Source organism: Amblyraja radiata, chromosome 7 (genome assembly GCF_010909765.2).
Source record: "Amblyraja radiata isolate CabotCenter1 chromosome 7, sAmbRad1.1.pri, whole genome shotgun sequence".
Taxonomy (NCBI): Eukaryota; Metazoa; Chordata; class Chondrichthyes; order Rajiformes; family Rajidae; genus Amblyraja; species Amblyraja radiata.
This window is the reverse complement of record NC_045962.1, coordinates 37,764,762-37,785,546: the sequence shown is the minus strand read 5'-3', so window position 1 is coordinate 37,785,546 and position 20,785 is coordinate 37,764,762. Positions and strand designations below refer to the sequence as shown.

At 43.9% G+C, this 20,785-nt stretch overlaps 1 protein-coding gene across 1 annotated transcript in view; it reads right to left on the bottom strand.

Moving 5' to 3' along the window:
- Positions 1-311: 311 nt before the first annotated feature.
- The window catches only part of lancl1 (LanC like 1), a 50,794-nt gene continuing 30,320 nt past the window's right edge, over positions 312-20,785 (bottom strand). The window contains exons 7-9 of the mRNA XM_033024207.1: positions 19,125-19,301; positions 16,093-16,165; positions 312-1,112 (exon numbers count right to left, since the gene is read on the bottom strand). Coding sequence (XP_032880098.1) covers positions 1,036-1,112; positions 16,093-16,165; positions 19,125-19,301 — 327 coding nt within the window. The 3' untranslated portion in view covers positions 312-1,035. The remainder of the gene's footprint in view (positions 1,113-16,092; positions 16,166-19,124; positions 19,302-20,785) is intronic.

The following is a 20,785-nucleotide window of genomic DNA, read 5'->3' as shown; positions in this document are numbered from 1 at the left end:
GCAGTGATTGTGAGAGGCAGGCTTGAGCTTGTGAAATTCATTTCAAATTTAACAAAATATATGACCAAAGTTTTTGAATTTTTATTTTGCTTCCTTTAAGCAAATTCCATTCCCTCTTAAGTCAAATATTTTAATATAAATGTTATACTACTTTGCACAGAATGTAAAACAAATACATTTCTATATCATATATTTCTATATAGTGTATGAGTACTATTTAAGTTTACTCAACTTTAAATTATAAACTTTCCAGAATAATGCAAAATACTAACATCAATGGCAGCAACAGGAAGCAAAGTTGAACAATTATATTTATAGAATGACACTTTATATATTTATTATGCAAAGTGCAGGACAAACCATAGCAATAATTATAATAGTTTTATGTCATTGCCCATTTTGCAATACTAGTTTTGAGATAAAACTAAAGATTAGTACAATCTCTGAATATGTATTTTATGTAGGCAATTGAATGATGTGTTATATTGTAAATTATCCCTTTTCCATATCTTGTTTAGCCAGCATTTTAAGAATAAATTATCAATCTGACGTGACCCTATAATAACTTGCCTTAGGAGACGACTGATTTTCAAAATAACTTTAATGCCGTCTGATAGGACAAACATAATAAATGGTAACAAAAACATTTCTTAAACATAGAAAATAAATTGTACACTGGCACTGCAAATTATTTTATATGCGGCACTGTCAGAACTGTTATAATATGGCGTAATCATCCGAAACATTTCAGAGCTTATGGCATCTGTCACTGGCAAATCATTTTGTTTCAGAACAATAGCATTTTCCTAGTTTTATCATGTATCACCCAATAAAGTAAATCCAAGATATTGTATTACAGAAAGTGATTTTTTTAAACTTAAGCTGCATTGGAGTTAAGCAGAGTAGGACTGCTAGGTTAAGCAAATCTCACCATCGGCACTATGTTTGACATCCAAAATTCTAAACAGAAACATGCAACGTGCAAAAGAAAGCAATACATCACATCCAACGCCGTACATTGATGCGATGTTTGAATTATACTTCAAATGCTGGGAACTTCGCCTTGGTAGGTTGCAACAAGTCAGCAAGGAAGTAAACAGTTCCTGCCACCCCTGAAAAAAAATTAACAAAGTGATTAATTACATTTAGCAATCGATATTCAGATAAAACTGGATAGTTTATGTATTCTTAGTTTTGTCCACAGACTTGAATTAACCAAAATAAGTTGTAAAACATTATTGCACTTGAACTTTATTGCAAGAGATTTTGAGAACAAGAACAAGAATAGAGATGTTTTGCTCCAACTTCATAAGGTCCCAGTCAAGAATGTTTAGTTGTACTGACAACATGTTGAGCTTCTGCTGTTGGAATAACCAAAGTCTCACACCGTGATTAAGATCCAAAGACTTTATTAACGTAACAGCATAGGTAACTTCATATTAGCACGTTACTCTAAAAGTGAGAGAGCAAGGCAGGGAAGCTTTCTGTCAAACTAGTGGGCGTAGCTGCAAAGTATGACTCATAACACGAGTGACACTGATCTACATCCTCCCTCTTAAAGAAATAAACACCAGTACAAAACCATTGACTAAATAAGGCATGCATAGCAACTGATAATAAACTGGAGGAAAGTCAAACATAGCCCGGGTACTTCACGGTGGGATTGCAAACACGACCAGCACGTGTGCGATAGAGACCATCTCCGTTTTCCCCCACCGGGGACAGAGCGGGTGGCTTCACAGGTGAGGGAGACTGAACCAGCATTCCCGGTGATGAAACAGGAGACTGTGGTGCAGGCGGAGGGGGCGTCGCCACTGGCAAAGCAGCCGCTCCAGAAGTGGGTTGTTGTGCTGGTGTAGGCGGATTAATGCCGCTGGACACGGACTGAAGTACACTTGTACGGTCTGGATAATACGAAGGTGGAACTGGCTCGTTCACAGGCAGCATATGTTGTCTATTACGCCTGTAGGTGCCCCATCGGCACTGACCAGATATGAGCGTGGCTCAGAAGCAGTTCCTGATATTACACCAATACGGTCATGGCCTTTGTCAGTCTGCAAACGAACCACCTGGTTAATGGTGGCAGTGGTCTACTTGTCTTGTCATACCATTGTTTTTGAATGTCACGCTTTTGTTGTAAACTGGACTGGACTTCCGATGGTGGAACCACCTGTGGGATCAATGCCTGATCCGCCACAGGCACCGTGACTCGGGTCTGCCTCGACAATAAACGTTGAGCAGGTGAACCCAAAATGGGGTCGCGGGAGATGTTGCGTAAATTGAGTAGATCCAGGAACTCGTCGGAATTAGCTCTGTACGAACATTCCATGAGCTGTTTGGCACTCTTGACAGCCCGCTCAGCTAGTCCATTCGACTGTGGATATTCAGGGCTGCTGGTAATGTGGCGAAAATTCCAGCGTGCAGCAAATTCCTTGAAGTGTTGGCTGGTAAATTGACTGCCGTTACCAGATAACAGTATGCCCGGAGCTCCGTGGACGGAAAAATGGCGAGCAAGCTTCAAAACCACCCCGCGAAAAGTGGGGCTGCTAAGAAAATCAATGTCAAACCATCCTGAATACAAATCGACAAGTACCAGGTACTGCTTGCCATGTCACTCAAATATGTCAGATGCGACTGTAGACCACGGGAGTGCAGGAACCGGATGTGAAAGAAGTGGTTGCTTTTGTTGGTGAGGTGCCAAGCTGTTGCACACTGCACAGGACGCCACATTCACGGTGATGTATTCGGCCATGCCAGGCCAGTAAACCATGTTTCTTGCCCGTAGGATAATAGCTTCAACATCTGGGTGCCCTGCGTGGACACCGTTAAAATACTTACTGAGCAGCGAAGCAGGGACCACAGCCTAGTGTCCTTTTAAAATGATGCCATCCTGCAGCACTAGCTCATCTCGGACGGCAAAGAAAGGCCGGACTGGCAGCGGAACGTTGCAGTGTCTGTCTGGCGGAGGCAAGCGACCGTAGAGTACTGTCAGCAGCAGTGTGGGCAACCAAGTCCTCCATACAGGACGATGGAATAAAAGACACGGTCATTACGACAAAGTCATCATCCGGCGAGGGCGGACCCTCGCAGGTCTTCCGGGATGCACGAGAGAGAGTGTCAGCCAGGTGCATATCCTTACCACGTTTGTAGATCAGAACGAGTATTTTGTATCAGTCTTCACCATAGAAGACACAAAAAATATTCCAACGCTGGATAAACAGGGGGCGGTAGGAATGGAGGAGCTAAATACTATTAAGATCACCAAGGAGGTGGTATTAGGGAAATTAATGAGACTGAAGGAGGATAAATCCCCTGGGCCTGATGGATTACATCCAAGGGTCTTGAGGGAGATAGCGGTGGGGATTGTGGATGCATTGGTGATAATTTTCCAAAACTCCCTGGAGGCAGGAACGGTCCCAGTGGATTGGAAAATGGCCAATGTAACACCTATATTTAAAAAAGGAAGTAAACAGAAGGCGGGTAACTATAGACCGGTTAGTCTAACATCGGTGGTGGGTAAAATGTTAGAGACAATTATTAAAGAAACACTAACGGGGCACTTGGATAAACATGACTTCATCGGACAGAACCAGCATGGTTTTGTGAAGGGGAAGTCCTGTTTAACGAATCTGCTCGAATTCTTTGAGGAAGTAACAACCCGGGTGGATAAAGGGGAACCGGTGGATGTGGTATACTTGGACTTCCAAAAGGCTTTTGACAAGGTGCCACATAAGAGACTATTGCTAAAAATAAAAAATTATGGGATTGGGGGTAATATATTAGCATGGGTAGAGGATTGGCTAACAAATAGGAAGCAGAGAGTGGGGATAAATGGTTCATACTCGGGATGGCAACCGGTAACTAGCGGGGTTCCGCAAGGGTCGGTGCTGGGACCCCAGTTGTTCACAATTTATATAAATGATTTGGAGGAGGGAACCAAGTGTAATATATCAAAATTTGCGGACAATACAAAAATGGGAGGAAAAGTAGGGGATGAGGAGGATAGGAAGAGTCTGCAAAAGGATATAGATAAGCTAGGTGAGTGGGCAACAACTTGGCAGATGAAATTTAATACTAATAAATGTGAAGTCATTCACTTTGGGAAAAAAAATGATAGGGCAAGTTATTTTCTAAATGAGGAGGAGCTGCGTTGTAATGCAACGCAAAGGGATCTAGGGGTATTAGTACATGAATCACTGAAAGTTAGTATGCAGGTGCAGCAAGCAATCAGGAAGGCCAATGGAGTTTTGGCCTTTATTGCTAGGGGGATTGAGTATAAAAACACGGAGGTCTTGCTGCAGCTGTACACAGTATTAGTGAGACCACATTTGGAATACTGTGTACAGTTCTGGGGTCCATACTTAAGAAAGGATGTACTAGCCCTGGAGGCAGTGCAGCGAAGGTTTACAAGATTAATTCCTGCAATGAGGGGATTGACATATGAGGAAAGGTTAAGTAGGCTGGAACTCTACTCTTTGGAGTTTAGAAGAATGAGAGGCGATCTCATTGAAACATATAAGATCGTGAGGGGCCTTGATCGGGTGGATGCACCGAGGATGTTCCCAATGATCGGGGAAACTAGAACTAGGGGACATAGTTGCAGAATAAGGGGGGGCTCTTTTAAAACTGAGATGAGGAAGAACTTCTTCACCCAGACAATGTCATATTTTTGAAGCTGCAGCAACATCCGCTGTAGGCGCGCTGGAGAGGCATGAATCGGTTTGTTAAAGATGTTGATCAGAGGTTGGTGGTCATTTTCAGTCGTGACTGTATGTCCAAAGATAAAGTAGTCAAATTTCTTGCAGGCGAAAACAACCGCCAACAGCTCTTTCTCAATTTGGGCATATCGTTGTTCTGTGTCAGTCATAGTGCGCGAGGCATAGGCAACAGGCTTATTGCCGCTACAGTCATTTTGAAGACATGCTGCACGTAGTTTGTGTTGTGAAGCGTCACAAGTCAGTGTGACCGGTCAATTAGGTTCAATGTAAGCGAGAGTAGGAGCACAAGTCATCTGCTGCTTAGTGTTGAACACCCTCTGCTGTTGCTCGTGCCAGGTCCAAGCAGTATCTTTGTGTGTAAGCTGGCGCAACGGGGCTGATATTTCGCTAAAATCCGGAATGAATTTGCTCAAGTAGTTAACCATGCCAAGGAATCTCTGCAAATTTAGCACGTCTGTGGGCGCTGGGAGCTCGTCGATAGCACTGGTTTTCGTCGGATCAGTTTTTAGGCCGTCTTTAGTAAACACATGGCTTATGTATTTCACCTCACTTACCCTGAATTTGCATTTTTGAGGGTTCACTTGAGTTTGATGGCCTTGGCGCGATCCAGGACCTTCGTCAGATTAGCATCGTGTTCTTCGACAGTTCGTCACGCAACGAGGATGTCATCCACTACAATGGAGCATGGGTAGCCTGCAAACAACTGCTCCATACCTTGTTGAAATACTTCACTAGCAGAGCTTATTCCAAAAGGCATGTGAAGAAATCTGTAACGCCCGAACGGAGTGCTGAAAGTGATTAACTTGGAGGAGTTGTGTTCCAGTGAAATCTGCCAGAATTAACTCTTGGCATCTAGTACTGTGAATACAGTTGCCTCTGCCATCTGCGCTGCGATCTCGTCCACAGTGCGCATGGGATAGTGAGGTCATTTAATTGCTGTGTTTAAGTCCTTGGGATTGATACAAATCCGTATTTCGTCTTTATTCTTCTTCGTTGCCATGACCATGGTGGAGATCCAATCCGAGGGGTCAGCAACGGGAGCAATCACACATAGAGACACCATTCTGTTGAGTTCACTTTGAACGCGGTCCCGCATAGCATGGGGAATCTTATGAGCTGGACAAACAACTGGAAATACCTCAGGGTCAATGGTGATCGTGTACCTGACAGGCAACCGGCCCAGCTTATCGGCAAACAAAATCTGGTATTGTGTCAGGATTTGATGGCTAAAGTCACAGGCTGTAGTCAGATGACAAGGCTGAGACAAGACCCATGTCTTGACATGCGTTGACACCCAGTAGAGACGGCACATTTTCACGAACCACATAGAAACTCAGGTTGTGGACACAAGCAGCGTAACTCAACTTGACCGATAGGGTGCACTGGACCTCCTGCAAATGGGATCCTGAAAAAAACCTTCGCCAGCAGCCAGCAAATCCGTGGGAGCTGGTTGAGAGCATTCTGAGAGCGAGTTCTCACGGCCAAGTGAATTAACAGATTGTCTTGTTTGAACTCTGTTGCTCCGTGAACGACAGCATTTGAAGAAATGATTTACTTTGTTGCAAAATGCCATAATTTTCCATATACGCAGGGCAATGGTCACGAACAGCAGCATGTGAACCCCCAAAGTTAAAGCAATTGTTTATACATCTCACGATAGAGGTATCGGGCACTTGAGGAGAATGAGGAATAATGTTGTAGCCCGCTCAACCACACCTTATAGCCCAGGCCTTCAAGTCCTGGCACCATCCTCGTAAATCTCTCTTCACCCTTTCCAGCTTAAGAACATTTTTCCTATAATGGGGTGAATAAAAGTGACCACAATAATCTCAAGTCAAGTCAAGAGAGTTTATTGTCATGTGTTCCAGATAGGACAATGACATTCTTGCTTACTGCAGCACAACAGAATATTGTAGGCATAAATACAGATCATATATATATACACACACACATAAATAACAGATAAAGTGCAATAGGCTGTTATAGTTCAGAGTTTACTTGAAGTTGTGTTTAATAGTCTGATGGCTGTGGGGAAGGCTCTGTTGCTGAACCTGTATGTTGCAGATTTCAGGCTCCTGTACCTTTTACCCGATGGCAGCGGAGAAATGAGTGTGTGGCCAGGATAATGCTGTCAGCCTTTTTGAGGCAGCGACTGTGATAGATCCCCTCGATGCTAGGGAGGTCAGAGCCGATGATGGACTGGGCAGTGTTTACAACATTTTGCCGCCTTTTCCGCTCCTGGACACTCAAGTTGCCGAACCAAGCCACGATGCAACAGCATGCTCTCTACTGTGCACCTTTGGAAGTTCGAGAGAGTCCTCCTTGACATACCGACTCTCCGTAATCTTCTCAGGAAGTAGAGGCGCTGATGTGCTTTCTTTATAATTGTATCAGTGTTCTGGGACCAGGAGAGATCTTAGGAAATATGCACGCCAGGAATTTGAAGTTCCAAAGTCCACAATCAGTTCCTTGGTTTTGCTGGTGTTGAGAGCCAGGTTATTGTGCTGGCACCATTTGGTTAATCGGTCGATCTCACTGCTATACTCTGACTCGTCCCCATCAGTGATACGTCCCACAACAGTGGTGTCGTTGGCGAACTTGATGATGGTGTTCGCACTATGTCCGGCTACGCAGTCATGAGTATAGAGTGAGTACAGCAGGGGGCTGAGCACGCAGCCTTGAGGTGCTCCCGTGCTGATTGTTATCGAGAATGACACATTTCCATCAATACGGACAGACTGTGGTCTGTGAATGAGGAAGTCGAGTATCCAATTGCAGAGGTATGCGCAGAGACCCAGATCTGAGAGCTTGGTACCAGCTTGGAGGGGATGATGGTATTAAATGCCGAGCTGTAGTCAATGAATAACAGCCTGACATATGAGTTATTGTTGTCCAAGTGGTCCAGAACGGAGTGGAGAGCCAGTGAGATCGCATCCACCGTTGATCTATTGTGGTGGTAAGTGAACTGCAGTGGGTACAGGTTTTTGTCGAGGAATTAGTTGATTTGCGCCATGATCAGCCTCTCAAAGCATTTCATCACCACAGATGTTAGTGGCACTGGTCGATAGTCATTGAGGCAAGTCACCTTGCTCTTCTTGGGCCCTTATTGATTATTACTGATGCCCTTTTAAAGCAGGTGGGAACCTCAGACCTCAGAAGTGGGAGGTTGAAAATGTCCGTAAAAACTCCAGCACAGGTATTTAAAACATGCCTGGGTATACCATCAGGTCCAGGCGCTTTCCGAGGGTTCACCCTTCTGAAGGATCTTCTGTGACTGTGACCGAAATACCATCACGGCGAATGGGGGCTTGGGAAGGCACATCAGTGTTCTCCCTATCAAAGCGTGCATAAAACGCATTAAGTTCGTCAGGGAGTGGTGCTTCGCTGACATTTGAGCTGCCTCCTGATTTCGCCTGGTAGGAGGTGATTGCATTCAAGCCCCCCCACAGTTGCCGAACATCCATCTCATCCTCAGGCTTGGAGCAGGTCCCTTTTGGCCTTTTTGATGGCCTTAATAAGGTCGTATCTGGACTTCTTGTAGACCTCTGTATCTCCAGACCTGAATGCCCGGGACCTGGTCTTCAGAAGAAAGTGGATCTCATGGTTCATCCAAGGCTTCTGATTAGGAAACACTCGGAAGGTTTTTGTTGGGATGCAGTCCTCTACATATTTCTTTATGAAGTCTGTAGGGACTGTGGCGTATTCATTCAGGTCCGTTGCCGAGTCCCTGAGCATTGCCCAGTCTACAGACTCCAAACAGTCCTGGAGTTGTTTCTCTGCCCCCCCCCCCCCCCCCCCCCCCCCGACCAGCTCTCTACAGTCCTCACCTCTGGGGTGCGCTCTTCAATTGCTGCCTGTAGGCAGGAAGAAGCAGCACCGCAGTATGGTCGGATTTACCGAAGTGAGGGCAAGGGATAGAGCGATAGGCATCCTTGATGGTCGTGTATCAGTGGTCGAGGGTGTTTGGTCCTCTGGTGCTGCAGGAGACATGTTGGTGGAAGTTAGGGAGTGATTTCTTAAGGTTAGCTTTGTTGAAATCTCCGGCTATGGTGGTAAATGCCTCGGGGTAAGCCGTCTGGTGCTTGTTGACCATGGTGTGCAGCTCCCCCAGTGCCAAGTGGACATCTGCCTGAGGAGGGATGTAGACCCCGGTCAGGATGATGGAGGTGAATTCCCTCGGTAGGTAGAAGGGATGACACTTCACAGCCAGGTGTTCCAGGTGTGGAGAGCAGAAGTTGGACAGGACTGTCACGTCTGAGCACCACGCAGAGTTGACTGCGAGGCAGACGCCCCCTCCTCTCCCTTTCCCAGATGCCAGTGTACGGTCCATGCGATGGATGGAGAAACCTTCAGGCTGGACTGCTGAGTCTGGGGAGCTGGGGGTGAGCCATGTCTCTGTGAAACAGAACATTCCCTCAGCTCCCTTTGGTAAAGCAGCCTTGCTTGTAAATCCTCCACTTTATTTTCAAGGGACTGTGCATTGGCCAGGAGGATGGTAGGGAGAGGGGGTCAAAGTCCCCTGCGCTTCTGTCTGACCTGAAGTCCTGCCCGTCGGCCACATTTCCGGACACAATGGAGGCCTCCCCGTAGTTTCCAGGTACTCTAAATGTAGTCTCACCAATGTGTTGTACATTTGTAACATAATCTCCCAATTATATACTGGCAGAGATATAGACATTGTATATATGGATTTTAGGAAGGCACTTGACAATATTCCACGTGATATGCTGCTCTGGAAAGTTAGATCGCCTGGGATCCAAGGAGATCCAGCTGACTGGATAGAAAATTGGGTTCTTAGACGGAAGCAGAGGCTGATGGTGAAATAGTGTTTTTCGGACTCGATGCCAGTGACTAGTGGTGTGCCTCAGAGTTTGGTGCTGGGCCCATTGCTGTTTGTCATCTATATCAATGAATTGGATGAAAATGTACAAGGCATGATTAGTAAGTTTGCAGATGACACTAAAGTGAGTGGATTTTGTAGATAGCTTAGATGGCTGTCAAAAATTGCAGCGGGTTCTTGATGGGTTGGACTGGAGGGCTTAAGAATGGTTAATGAAGTTTAATACAGAGAAGTGCGAGGTGTTGCATTTTGTGAAGTCAAAACAGGACCTACACAATGAATGCCAGGGGTCTGGGAAGTTTTGTAGCGCAGAAGGATCTAGGAGTGCTGGTACATGTTTTCTTGAAACTGGCGTAACAAGTAGATAGGGTGGTCAAGAAGGCTTTCAACACATTAGCCTTCATCAGTCAGTGTTTTGAGTATAGACATTGAGAGGTCATGTAACAGATGTACAAGCCAATGGTGAGGCCACATTTAGAATATTATGTTCAGTTTTGGTCACCCTGTTATGGGAAAGATGTTGTTAAGATGGAAAGGGTGCAGAGATTTATGAGGATGTTGCGAGGACTCGATGGGCCTGAGCTATAGGGAGAGGTTGAGCAGGCTAGGACATTATTCCTTGGAGTGCAGGAGGATGAAGGGTGATCTTATAGAGGGGCACAAATTCATGAGAGGAATAGATAAGGTAAATTCACAGTCTTTTACCCCGAATGGGTGAATAGAGAAACAAACGTTTAAAGTGAGGGAGAAAGATTTTTTACACAAAGGATGGTATGGAACAAGCTGCCGGAGGTGGTTGAGACAGGTACTATCACAACATTTAAGAAACATTTAGACAGGCACATAGACAGGATAGGTTTAGAGGGATATAGACCAAACGCAGGCAGGTGGCACTAGTGTAGATGTGGCATGTTGGTTGGCGTGGGCAGGTTGTAACGAAGGGCTTGTTTCCATGCTGTACGACTCTATGAATAAGAATAAGAGTTGAGTTGAGGTGTGTAAGTGTCTCTATATGCTACTGTATATGAAGCTAATGAGTCAGAATAGATTTAAAAATGGGAATCAATGAGAATGATTAGATGTGAGGATACTATGGTCTTCAATGAATTCAGTTGCCTCAATGGTCTTGATCTCAGGCTTTTAGCAGAATGCCTCCATGGGATGCTCTTCTTCTCTACTTTGCTCTTGGCTGTCATTGAGCACCATATCCTTCTGCTGCAAGAAACAGAGATGTCCGATATATTTCCACAATAATATCTGAATAGTTGAATAGCCAACTCAATTCTTGTCAATGAATTTGCCTTATTTTGATACTGGAGGGCTTCATGCCCTGAAGAATACAGAATGTCTTTTTGCCTTTCCTTTTCCACCAAAACGTTGACAGGATATTCTGAAAATCTGAGTATTTCCTTCCTCCCATGGTCAGCATTTTTCAGTTCTTCCATGTTCAGTATCTTTGGTGTCATTATACCGTTGCTCTGTATTATGACACCAAGCTAAGGATCTGGTTACATAGTGTAAGTTACCGACTATGTTTGATCTATGCACATGCACATTTCTGATGAATGGCACAAATAAATAATTATATGCTCGCACCAGGAAGTTGGCACTTGATTTCATTGAGTGGGTGAAGGTAAACAATATATTCTGTTCCCTGTGCCTGTTCGAGGGCTACCCAATTTAATCTTCATCTTGTGTTAGCAAAAACTCTGGAAAAAACATTGAGTGGAAGTGCATAATAAATATTTGTAACAAAACTCGTAGCACTCAACGTCTGGTCCATCTTTCAAATCCAACCTTGCACCAAGATCTTGTTTGTTACAATCTCTCCCAAATAAATCACAGTTTGTTCCCTTATTCCAAGTACTGAAATAATAACTTTTGTCCATATGTCAATTGATTTGCATCAGGTTTTTACTTTCATTTCATTTCAGAGACATAATTTAGTCGGTTATTCATTGGCAACATGTGCCTGTATGAATAAGCCGATTGTCTTTGCTATGTACCCTGCAAATCCTGTTGCATTCAGCCGTCATTTCTGAAAAGAGTACAGAAACAGAGAAGGTAGGTATGTATGGAGAAATCATTAAGAGTGGCTAGGGAGTTTGGGGTATAATGACATACTGTTTCCTCCAATGGGTAAGAAGCTGAAAGTGTTTTCCTTCAGAATGCGCAATGCAGCCCAAAGATTTCACGATCCATTGCATGACGGGATTGTGTCATTGGGAAATCATGGTGTCAGACATAAAAGTCTTGGCCAATTAACCCCCCCCCCCCCCCCCCGCACCAGGATGAGAAGTGCTGTCCCTTCTAACTTCCAAGGAATGTACATGGGAGAACGTGTCTTACGAAGCTGATTAACTTTTTTTGAAGTTGCCAAAAAGTTTGTCAAGAAGGGCAAAGCTGTAGATATTGTCTATATGGTGCTCAGCCAGGCCTTTGATAAGGTTCCACATGGTAGGCAGCCCTGAAAGATAAGATCTTATGGAATCCTGTGGGAGCTGGCTAAATGGAAGCAGAATTAATTTCATAGAAGGGTTCTAATGGAAGATTACCACATTATTTAGACTTTACAGATACATCGAGTCACGCTGACCAGCGATCACCCCGTACATTATCCTACACACTAAGGACAATTTGCCAAAGCCAATTAACCTACAAACCTGTATATCATCGGAGTGTGAGAGGAAACTGGAACACCCAGACAAAACCCACATGGTCACAGGGAGAACGTACAAACTCCGGACAAATAGCACCTGTAGTCAGGATCAAACCTGGGTCTATTTGGCAGCAATTCTACTGCTGTTTCACTGTGCGCATGTCCAAATGATTATACTGGGCATAATCACAGGGAAAGACTTAATAAGAACTGGAGGGGCATTTTTTTCCACACAGAGGGTGGTGCAGATGTGGGACAAGTTGCTGGAGGAGGTAGTTGAGGCAGGAACTATAACAACATTTGGGCAGGTACAGGTTAGAGGGATATGGGCCAATCACAGACATGTGGTAATGGTGTAGATAGGGCAGCTTGGTCGTTATGGGCAAGTTGGGCTAAAGGGCCTCTTTCTGTGCTGTGTGACTCTAAGAACATGTATGCCTAGCTGTTGTTTATCGACTACTACTCGCCGTTATTAATTCATGCGGATTGTGGTCTGCCAAGAAGACCATTCATCTGCCGGGATGAGGAAGTCAAGGATCCAATTCAACATTATTATCCACTCCAAACCTAACATCAAACTCAGTGAATTGTGTCTTGGCTCATCCCTTTGTAATTGGATCAGTTTGAATTGGTAACAACACTTTTTCTTTAATAACCATCAATACAAGAGTACCTCAAAGATGTGTGCTCAGTCCCCTGCTCTGTTCTCTCTATACCAATGACTGTGTAGCCTAATAGCTCCAATGCCTCCTTCAAATTCCCCACGATACCACCATTGTTAGACAAAAAAATGGGTTACGATGAGTATAAGTATAGGAGGGAAATTGAACATCGAATTCAATGTGAACAGAACAACAATCTTGCTCTCAATGTTAGCAAGATAAGGAGCTGATTGTTGACTTCAGGAGGGGAAAGCCGGGAATCCACAAGAATTTCTTGAATGATGGGATGGTGGTGGAAAGAATGAACTGCTTTAAATTCCTGGGCATGCATAACTGTGAAGGTTTAATAAGAACCTGAGGGGCATCTTTTTCACACAGAAGGTGGTCTATATATGGGATGAACTGCGAACCACCTCATCATGCAAACAAACCACCCTTCCATTCACTCCATCTACACTCCACACTGCCTTGGCAAGGCCACTAGCAGAATCAAGGATGAGTCTTACCCCGGGTACTCCCTCTTCTCCCCTCTCCCATCAGACAATTGGTACAGAGGTTTGAAAACGCATACCTCCGGATTCAGGGACAGTTTCTTCCCAGCTGTTACCAGGCAACTGAAACGTCCTCTCACCAGCTAGAGTGCGGTCCTGATCTCCCATCAACCTCATTGAAGACCTTTCATCTATCTTTAATTGGACCTTATTTGACTTTACCTTGCTCTAAATGTTGTACCCTTTAGCCTTTATCTGTACAGTGGATGGCTTGATTGCAATCATGCATAATCTTTTCTTTGACTGGATAGCACACAACAAAGGCTTTTCACTGTACTTGGATACATGTGACACTAATAAACTAAACGTCGTAATTTAAAATTTTCTCTCTGCCAATTCTACTCTACAGTCTAAATTGACATACTGTAATCTCTTTCTTAGGTTTCAATTGGGGACATCAAGATTTGCAGCTGCATTCACCTCAGTAAATCGATCACGGAGCAATTTCTCCACATTACTCCTCTCGTGTAGTTGTGTTCCAGTTCTTGGCTCCTGGAGCCCAATGCTTTGTGCTCGATGCCAAAAAATATCCTAAAACATGGCAGTAATTTGGCGCAGCAAGTGGAGCTCCTCATAGTGCCAGAGACCCGAGTTTGATCCTGATCTTGGGGTGCTGTCTGTGTGGAGTTTGTACATTCTCCCTGTGACTGCGAGTTTATCCCAGGTACTCTGGTTTCCTCCCAAATCACAAAGGCGTGCGTGCGGGTTTTTTGTTTAATTGGCCCTCTGTAAATCGCCCCTAGTGTGTAGGGAGTGGATGAGAAAATAGGAAAACATAGAACTAGTGTGAATGGGTGACTGGTGGTCAGCATGGACACTATTCCATGCTATATCTCTAAAGCGAAAACAAAAATCTCTCCTGAGCCCAGCACAATGTTGCAACTACAAACAAAGTTCACCAATGCCTCTACTTCCTTAGACGATTGAGAAGATTTAGACTGTCAATGAATATTGTATTGAACTTCTTACAGGTGTACGGTGGAGAGCATACTGACTGGTTGCATCATGGCATGGCTCGGCAACCCAAATATCCAGGGAAGTGATAGACACTGCAGTGTCCATTACAGGTACTGACTATCGAAGGGATCTATAAGAGGCGCTGCATCAAATAGCCAGATAATATAATCAGAAACCCATTCCACCGCTAAACTCTCATTTCTTTACTATCATCAAGAAGAAAATAAAGGAGCCCGAAAACCGTGGCTACCAATTTGAAGAACAGCTTCTTCCCAGCAAACATCAGACTTTTGAACAGTACACAATACTAAACTCAGCAACCATGATCTTCCATGGACTGTGTCTTTGGTTGCACTACGGAGTTCAGTTTTTACTCTATTGTGGTTATCATAATATTCATTTATTGTATTTTTGATTGTTATATATTATCTGTGTTTAATTACACTTATGGGCCTGTTAAGCTGCAGCAAGTAAGAATTTTGTTGTTCTGCTGTCTGTACACGTGGCAATTAAACACTTGTGTCTCTTGAACTACGTGCACATCTGTTTGGTATAGTGTACAAAAGTGAATGAGTGAAATATAGCGCCATGCAGTCAGAAATTAAGCTTTCCTCGCTCTCTCTTTCACTAGGAATTTCTGGGCAGCTAACAACGTGAATCAAAAATATTGAGGCTAACCAAGTTGGCACCCACATTGAGGTCACGCACATTAGGTGAATACCTGGAGTACTTTAGTCCTTCCATTCTGCAATCACTTTATGACAGCACAAATTAACTTGACATATCATGACATTTAGAGATGGGATATATTAGGCTGTGGTGACATGCAGTCGGTGGGCGAGCGCGCCAATCAACTTTGCACGACCCGTCAGCAGGCCCTGGAGATCCTCCCGACGGCGCCGGGCAGCGCACAGCAGGTCGGTGCTTCAATTGACCGCATCATCGCCACGCTTAAACGCCCTCCGCGGCAGGATCCGGCCGCCATTGCGCACCCGTCGTTTGTTTCCCTACATCGGGACGTGCACCAGACGCCCCTTCAGCAATCGTACGAAGGACCAGACAAGGTCCTCGAGTATGGCCCTTCTACTTTCCTTTTGGACATGGGGGGTTGTCGTGAGACGGTCTCCATTGCGCGGCTGAAGCCGGCACAACTGGACATCAGCCAGCCGGTGCTACTTGCGCAGCCTCATCCTCGGGGTCACCCTCCATTCCGGCCCCTTCCCCAAGCGCCCGCGCCGCCATCTTCACCTGGCAATGTGTCTCCGGTTCCAGTGCCTGCCGTGGTGCGCACACAGGCTGGTCGTCCCGTACGTCCCCCTGTCCGTTTCGTGCCTCAGGTTCTTGGGGGGGGGGGTCCAGTGGCAGTTCCTGCGGAGTAGGCCACTCCCTGGTTCATCCCCCTCGGCACTTGATGGACTGGTCCAGGGGCGGCTCCCAGCTATGAAGATAAGAGCTGGGATTTTTGACGCGAGACCAGTCTTCGGTCTCTCACTAAAGCGGAGAGTAGTGTGCTGTGCTCATTAAAGCCTCTACAGAATTTGCCTGGCTCCTCGCCTTCATTCTGGACTCTCTCACGCACTTGCTACAAGGCAACATTTTAATTCCAAAATCTATCACAATGAGCGTAAATTAGCATTCTTAAACAAAAACAAAACAGCCGCAGTACAAGGGCTTCCAATAGAAAGAGATTTTAAATGCTTATTACCTTCAAAGAGAGAGAAAGGAGAGTCCGGTGTTCTACAGCCATGTTTCCCATAATCAAGACACCATTCTGCAAACTTAAAACCAAAGATCCGCACTTACAACAAATCCATCAGGTATGAAACAAAATACACAATGCTTAGTAGTTGTTTCACTTCTATTAACATCCTCTAATATTGGTGATGTTTGACCTTGGCCTCAAATCCCAGCATCCTCTCAATTTGAAGCCTGCTCCAGGAAAATTGGGATTCTCAGAAGCAATTCATACATAGAGCAGCATGTGTAGAGCATCGAACTGTACCAAATCTCTTGGACTATCAATGTTACTCACATCTCATAGATGATAAATAAAGCATTGCAGATAATAAAGAGTTTTCTACACTCAATGAAGAGCAGATGCTTTTAAAACAGGGCACATATAAAGATGGGCATGCAGGTGCAGCAGGCAGTGAAGAAAGCGAATGGTATGTTAGCTTTCATAGCAAAAGGATTTGAGTATAGGAGCAGGGAGGTTCTACTGCAGTTGTACAGGGTCTTGGTGAGACCACACCTGGAGTATTGCGTACAGTTTTGGTCTCCAAATCTGAGGAAGGACATTATTGCCATAGAGGGAGTGCAGAGAAGGTTCACCAGACTGATTCCTGGGATGTCAGGACTGTCTTATGAAGAAAGACTGGATAGACTTGGTTTATACTCTCTAGAATTTAGGAGATTGAGAGGGGATCTTATAGAAACTTACAAAATTCTTAAGGGGTTGGACAGGCTAGATGCAGGAAGATTGCTCCCGATGTTGGGGAAGTCCAGGACAAGGGGTCACAGCTTAAGGATAAGGGGGAAATCCTTTAAAACCGAGATGAGAAGAACTTTTTTCACACAGAGAGTGGTGAATCTCTGGAACTCCCTGCCACAGAGGGTAGTCGAGGCCAGTTCATTGGCTATATTTAAGAGGGAGTTAGATGTGGCCCTTGTGGCTAAGGGGATCAGAGGGTATGGAGAGAAGGCAGGTACGGGATACTGAGTTGGATGATCAGCCATGATCATATTGAATGGCGGTGCAGGCTCGAAGGGCCGAATGGCCTACTCCTGCACCTAATTTCTATGTTTCTAAGACTAGAACTTAATATACCAATTATCTCTTCAATTAACATTTCCCAAGAAACTCAAGGAATAAAATAGCTTGTTTCCCTGTCATTTTTCCCTCAGTTCCAAATTGACCAATTCTCATTAAACCTTCGCCAGTGCAATTCTTAAAGAGAGAGTGACATTGATAGTCCAAGGGATTTGGTGCAGCACAATGCTCTACATTATGAATTGCTACCAAATATCCCAATTTTCCTTGAGCAAGCTTCAGAGTGAGAAGCAATTCTCAATGCTTCCAACTAACATTGTATGCTGTACAAAGCAGGTCAAAGTATGCCACATGTAAATAATGTTAACATGCCAATGAGCAACATCTTAACATAAGATGGCGCATTTGGCATATTGTCCTTCACCCTGCTGGAGAAAGGGTGCCATTAAGCTGGATGGAATTTTACAAGGATGTTGCCAGTACTCGAGGGCCTGTGATATAGAGAGATTGGGTAAAGTAGAACTTTGTTATTTGGAGCCCAGGAGGCCAAGGGGTGATCTTTTAGAGATCTATAAAATCATGAGGGGATTTGATAGGGTGAATGCACAGTCTTTTACCAATGGTAGGGGAATCCAGAGGACATACAGTGCAATCAGAAAGTATTCAAACCTCTTCACTTTATTCACATTTTATTACGTACAGCCTTATTTTAAAATAGATTCAATTCTTTTTTTTTTATCATCAATCTACACACAATACCACAGAATGAATAAGCGAAAACAGGCGTTTCAAAATATTTGCAAAGTAATAAAAAATAAATAACTAAAATATCACATTTACATAAGTATTCAGACCCTTTACTATGACACTCAAATTGAGCTTAGGTTCATCCTGTTTCCATTGATTATCCTTGAGATGTTTCTACAACTTGATTGGAGTCCACCAGTGGTAACTTAAAGTGATTGGATATGATTTGGAAAGGCACACACCTGTCTATATAAGGTCCCACAGTTAACAGTGCATGTCAGAAAAAAAAAACCCCATGAAGATGAAGGAATTGTCCGTAGACCTCCGAGACAAGATTGTGTCGAGACACAGATCTGGGGAAGGGTATAAAACAATTTCTGCAGCATTGCAGGTCCTGAAGAGCACAGTGGCCTCCGTCATTCTTATGATGGAAGGACTGGAATCACCAGGACTCTTCATAGAGCTGGTCGCCTGGCCAAAGTGAGCAATCGGGGGAGAAGGGTCTTGGTCAGAAAGGTGACCAAGAACCTGATGCAGTTGTGACTGAGCTCCAGAGTTCCTCTGATGGGAGAACCTTCCAGAAGGACAACTATATATGCAGCACTCCACCAATCAGGCAGCATCATGCTGTGGGGATGTTTTTCAGCGGCAGAAACTAGGAGACTGGTCAGGATCGAGGGAAAGATGAATGGAGCAAAGTACAAAGAGATCCTTGATGAAAACGTGCTCCAGAGCGTTCAGGACCTCAGACTGGGTCGGAGGTTCACCTTCCAACAGGACAACGACCCTAAGCACACAGCCAAGACAACGCAGGAGTGGCTTCGTGACAAGCCTGTGAATGTCCTTGAGTGGCCCAGCCAGAGCCCGGACTTGAACCCGAGCGAACATCTCTGGAGGGACCTGAAAATAGCTGTGCATCAACGCTCCCCATCCAACGTGACAGGGTTTGAGAGGATCTGCAGAGAAGAATGGGAGAAATTACCCAAACACAGGTGTGCCAAGCTTGTAGCGTCATTCCCAACAAGACATGAGGCTGTAATCGCTGCCAATGGTGCCTCAACAAATTACTGAGTAAAGGATCTGAATACTTATGGAAATGTGATATTTCAGTTATTTATTTTTAATTAAGATGACTCCATAATTTTTAATCTATGACTCCATTATTATGAAATGTAAAATGTGTGGTATATTCTCTCTAACAAATAGACATTATTACATACCTTGCAGGCTCTGTACAAATACTTCTTATCTTGAGTAAGATTGAACATGGCTAAAAAAGCATAGGCATTCCCAGCAGGACCGTGGCATAGTCCATATCCTTTTTTTAACAGCCCTCTTTGCCAAATTACGTCACAGCAATCTGCAGCATCTTTCAGATAGTTTTCATCCTTGAAAATCTATTGCCATATAACAGATTAAATAAAAACAGATGGATATATGACATCTGGACATAATACAAATAAACTGAACATAAAATTCAACCCATAATTGCTCATGCCCTATTCTCATATCAACTTCATTTCAACCCATCTGCATATGACTCTATTCACTTATCTCTTAACAATTTGTCCAACTTTCCCTAAAATGCATCTATATTATTTGCTCCAACCACTATCCGTTCGACATTCAGAAAATCCTGTCGTCCACAGGTTTCCTTCGTGACCATCGTTCTGATACCCTCTGAATATTCCACATTCCCTCTGCATCCACTGTCAAACCTTTTCAGCATTTTTAAGCCTTCTCTCACCTGCTTCTTTTTCTCAATCTGGTTGTCTTTTACTGACTGGCGTCCCCTCACCATTTCCCCTAATCGCTGTACCTATTCTCTGCACCTTTTATATTGTTTTGATAATAGATAGATAGATATGCCTTTATTGTCATTCAGACCGAAGTCTGAACGAAATTGCAGCAGTCATACATATAATACAATAAAAACAACAATAAACACATATTAATGTAATGATCGGAATTATGCGCATTATTATAAGTGTAAATTGATGAAGGTTGATACAGCTTTATCATGCCCTTCCTACATTTCAAATGCATTCTTCCAGAAATACATCCCATTGCCTAGTTTATTTTTTTACGGCCTTGCTGATCTGTGCACAACTGTGAGACCTGTGTATCTGTACTTCGAGATCTCTTTGCTCCTCTAAACCTGCTGAAGCATCTTCTAAGTAGTAAGTCTTTTTCCTATTAAATTGTACTGCTCAGATTTATATTTACTGTATTTAGAGTCAAGAGTGTTTAATTGCCATAAACACTCCCATCAAGCCTTGTGGATGTATCCATCTTAATGTTTTCAAAAGACACACCGGCACCTCTTTGGTTTCAATCTGGTTTAGCACACTCCATCCATACTAATCCCACTCTCCTCCATGTCCTCTCCTTGGTGAATATAGATACTCATTTAGTACCTCACCTACATCCTCTGACTCCAAACATAAATTCCTTCCTTTATTCTTCAATGATCCTACCTTCTCAATATTCACCCTGTTGTTGTTAATGTACATATCGTTTTGGCTTTTCTAATTTCCTGCTTTTTTGGTCTATTCCACAAAAGTTTTATTCACATTTAATTCTTCCTTTTTATTGATCTTTCTGTTTGCTGTCATCCTGTCATTATCCATAGGAAGCTTGAGCACTTCTGTCCTTTGTCCAATATAAATTTCCTACTGTTATCAAGATACACAATCATGGACTAGAAAAAACTGTCCCATCCAGCCAGTTTCATATTACAACAACGCATTTTACAACTCCACAGGGAATGGTGCTGGCTATTCTGCTGTTCATTATTTATAGTAATAATATGGATAAGATTATAGGTGGCACGGTTCGTAAGTTTGTGGACGACCCTAAAATTAGTGGTATAGTGGAAGAA